At 35.5% G+C, this 4,009-nt stretch overlaps 1 protein-coding gene across 1 annotated transcript; it reads left to right on the forward strand.

Moving 5' to 3' along the window:
• Nucleotides 1-284: 284 nt before the first annotated feature.
• On the forward strand, nucleotides 285-1,349 carry LOC107776207 (RING-H2 finger protein ATL8-like). The gene has a single exon (XM_016596071.2). The coding sequence runs from the start codon at nucleotides 508-510 to the stop codon at nucleotides 1,102-1,104; it is 597 nt and encodes a 198-aa protein (XP_016451557.1). The 5' UTR covers nucleotides 285-507; the 3' UTR covers nucleotides 1,105-1,349.
• Nucleotides 1,350-4,009: the final 2,660 nt, after the last annotated feature.

The following is a 4,009-nucleotide window of genomic DNA, read 5'->3' on the forward strand; positions in this document are numbered from 1 at the left end:
TGTTAGTTAGTTACGAAATTAATAATTTTTAAAAATAGGGTATAACTTAAAAGGTGACATAAATATAGGGTATGGCTGCAAATCGTCCATTGGTTACCCATTGATTATCTATTTTTTAAATGAATGATATGATTCTATCCATATTTGATTCGTTTTTAAAAATTCATTATTTAATCAATTTTTTAATGAATAATATGAGTGATTAACTCTTTTCTTTTAACCATTTTGCCACCCAATAAGTAGTATTTGTAGTGAAGAATAGTAGGGATCTGTTCTCTGCTCCACATGTGTAGTCTTCAATACCTTCCATTCAACACTCCCCTCAGATTTTATATCTATATATATCTTACGGACTTTGAGACGTTTTCATATGTTTTTATCACTGCTGTTAAGTTCACATCAATTACCGACATTTCAACCACATCTTTTACATCCATTGTCCCCAGTTGTTCTTCTATATTATAGTACTTAGTACTCATATTATTGTTGTTGAATTTCTTTTCAATTATGACTCGTCCAGCTAGATTTCTGCTAAGCACAAACTCTTCTTCAACTTCCCCTTCAACGCCGGCGGCGGAGCCACCATCTACGGTGGCAGTGGAGTCGGACTTTGTCGTAATATTAGCTGCTTTGCTTTGTGCATTAATTTGTGTGGTGGGGCTCATCGCTGTTGCAAGATGCGCGTGGCTCCGGCGAGCAACCGGCGCCGGAGGCGGCGGAGCTGGTGGTCAGTCTTCGGCGGCGGCGAATAAAGGGTTGAAGAAGAAAGTGTTGCAGTCGTTGCCTAAGTTCACTTATGACCCCAGCAGTACAACGGCGAAAGGTACGCCGTTCACGACGGAGTGTGCCATTTGTCTGGCGGAGTATGCGGTGGGGGATGAGATCCGTGTGTTGCCGCAGTGTGGCCATAGTTTTCACCTTCAGTGTATTGATACTTGGTTGGGTTCACACTCTTCGTGCCCTTCTTGTCGTCAAATTCTCGTAGTTGCTCGGTGTCGGAAGTGCGGTGAGTTCCCTGCAGTTTCCCACAAAACCGACGGTGCTCTGGCTACACCTCCGGCTGAGTCTCGTTCATGTGCTAGCTCAAGTAATTTTCTAGTCTAGAAAAAGAAAAGAAAAAAGACAGCGCTTTAAATTATATACGCCGATAATGTAAAAGATCAATCTAATTTACATTATCAGTGCAGTTTTACCAGTTGTAATCCGTCACTTATTGTGTTATGCAAGTTAGGTTACTAATCTACATATTATCGTAGACAGTTGTAATTATCTTTAGCATGATATTTTTAAATTATTTTTAAAAATTTAGGGGGCGGTTGAACATAAGAATTGTAAAATTTAGGGGAAAATGAACTTTTTTTTTCAAGGAATTTAAAAAAAAAAAGAAAAAAGAAATGGTTAAGTGTATTTGTCAGAGAGTTTGGAAATGGAGCCCATAGAAGGTGGTGTGGAGGTTGCTTCACTTTTTGTCTAGTAGTAGCTATAGAGGAAGAGATAAAGAGGAAGCAACATGCTTGACTGCTATGGTAATGGGAATGTAGAAGCTAGAAGGTGACAAACTTGAAATGATAGGATTATTGGCTTCTTCTTAAGGAAAGCCCAACTAGAAAATGGTAGGGCAAGTTGTTTGGAGTAATTGGTACTTCAATTTCCCCTTAAATTTCATTGTACAATTTGCTTTTGTAACAGTTTTAAAAAACATAAGCTTCCTTTTTCTTGGTCTAATTTGTTGTTCCTTGCGTGAATTTCTTTTGCTTTTGTTGTCTCTCCGAGAAATTACTCCTTCATGTAAGAGTTTAGGTTGTCTACATCGCATCTTCAGACTGAAGATGCGATGCTTTTCGAGATTCTACGTGAACGTGGGATGTCTTGTGCATCAGCTTGCCTGCTTTTTGCGTGAGTTTCTTTTGCTTTTGTTCTCATTCTAAGAAATTACTCTCTACCGTGCGATCTTAGCTCCTTATTTTGACTTGCTATATTTCCATCGAGAAAAGTCTCCAATGGGGATGCCATCCCTGCCTTGCTAAAATGAAACCTCTAGTTGAATGTGAATATGCATTTAGAGGCGGATTCAGAAATTTAATTTTATGAGTTCAATTTTAATTTATTTTAACTTTATGGATTTAACATTTAAGGTTCTTAGTTTTGAATCCATTATATTTTTAAAGTTATGTGTTTATAGTTATTATTTATTATTATTTTATTGAATTCAAAAATATTAGTATGAACACGGTACTGCTATATATGCGGCATCCGCCCGAGTATGGTAGTTAATATAGGACGGAAGAATAGCTTGTGTTATATATCTTTGCATTTATATTTACTCTGTAGGCTGTATATAGCTTTATACGTGTGATATTTCGGGATAAAATAGGACCACCCTTGTGGAAAGTACTACACTAGACTAGAAAGTACTCTAAGAAATTAGAAGGTAGAATAATTTAATGAACAGAGCAATCCAGAAGAAGTTTGGATAAGCAGAATATAACTATATCTCTAGATATAGGATTGCTTAGTTGCATTTTATTTTTTCTCCCATAAGGTTATTAGTCGAATCCAAAATCTAGTGCTAGTGGGTTCAAATAAATGTAATACTAATATATATATATCCATATTACTTTTATTTTGTATATGCATACTTGGTTTGAGTAAAAAATAATGGGTTAGTTGAACCCGTAAAATTCGATCTTCCCTTGCATAAAGCGACTGCCTCCTCTAACAATTTTTAACTTAAAAAAATTGACATGCTGGGATCTTGAAGCATATATAGTCCCTAGTAAGTGATTGACTCGTCTGTCATTATGCATAAATGAATTCTAGTATTGGATCAAAAGGCACTTCTCAGTATGCAAGTTGTGGTAGTAGGAAAAGAATTGAGGATGACCAAACTATAAAAAATAACCAAAAATAAATAAATTCAGCTTTCCTTTTCAACTAAAACCACGCAGGATGACATCATCCTTGCCCTAGCTAGGCAAAAAGAGGAAGATATTATTCATAGGCGGATCAAAAGTAAATTCACTTAAATTTATTATTTTCGGCTCAAACTATGTATATATATATATCAAAAGAAATTAAAATATATACATATAATAGGATCATACTGATTCTGAATCTATTGACCGTAAATCTTAATTTTGCTTCCAATAACATCCATGCCGCACCCTTTGGAGCAATTTCCAGTTTTCTCCTCAAAAGGAAGAACATCTTCAAAAAGAGAAAAGGAAATAATAAAGCAAGATAAAGACGAAGAGTAGTGGATAGAAATTAACTTTTCTTTGTTGCACCCAACTTGTGATTCTGTAGCCACAAAAACAATTGAAAACTAAACATCTCTTGCGAAAAGTATACTATATTATAGTAATCATGAAGTCCAAAAGCGAAGATGAATATAAACATAACTGCCTTTTAAGAAGAATTATTATACTTAAATTAGTAGTTTTACCCGACATCCTCAGATATATCCCGGCTAACTTTGACTAATAACCACCCATGCTTTTCTTGAAATGTTTGGCTAGACATCGTTCACGGGCCGGCCGGGGAAAAGGATCGTCACTAAATAGGCATATTAATGTGCCACGATTTTAAAACGTAAAAATAATACGGTATAGTCCGTTTTCGGATTGGTCATTCAAAAATAGTCAACGTTTACTAAGTCAATGAAAAATAGCCACTATTTTGCTGCAACAAAGACCGGTCCAGCATAATATACTGGAGTTTGGTGCACCTGTGTATGAACTCCAACATATTATGCTGGACCGATATACTTTGCTGGCTTCAGTATAATATACTGGATACTGGAGCATCGGTGCTCCAAACTCCAGTATATTATATTGGAACTCCACCATAATATACTGGCGTATTTTCGAGTTTTGAGCAGTGCTTTCGCTTAAATTTATCTTTACATAAAAAATAATTAAATTTCAATTACTTTTAAAACTGTGCTATTTTTGAACGACCAATTTTAAATCTGACTATTTTTGAATTTCTCCCTTTTAAAACAAATGCC

The sequence above is a fragment of the Nicotiana tabacum genome, chromosome 3 (assembly GCF_000715075.1).
Source record: "Nicotiana tabacum cultivar K326 chromosome 3, ASM71507v2, whole genome shotgun sequence".
NCBI classification, from domain to species: Eukaryota; Viridiplantae; Streptophyta; class Magnoliopsida; order Solanales; family Solanaceae; genus Nicotiana; species Nicotiana tabacum.

Coding starts and splice junctions, on each gene's coding strand:
- LOC107776207 (XM_016596071.2), top strand. CDS start 508: ATGACTCGTCCAGCTAGATTTCTGCTAAGCACAAACTCTTCTTCAACT.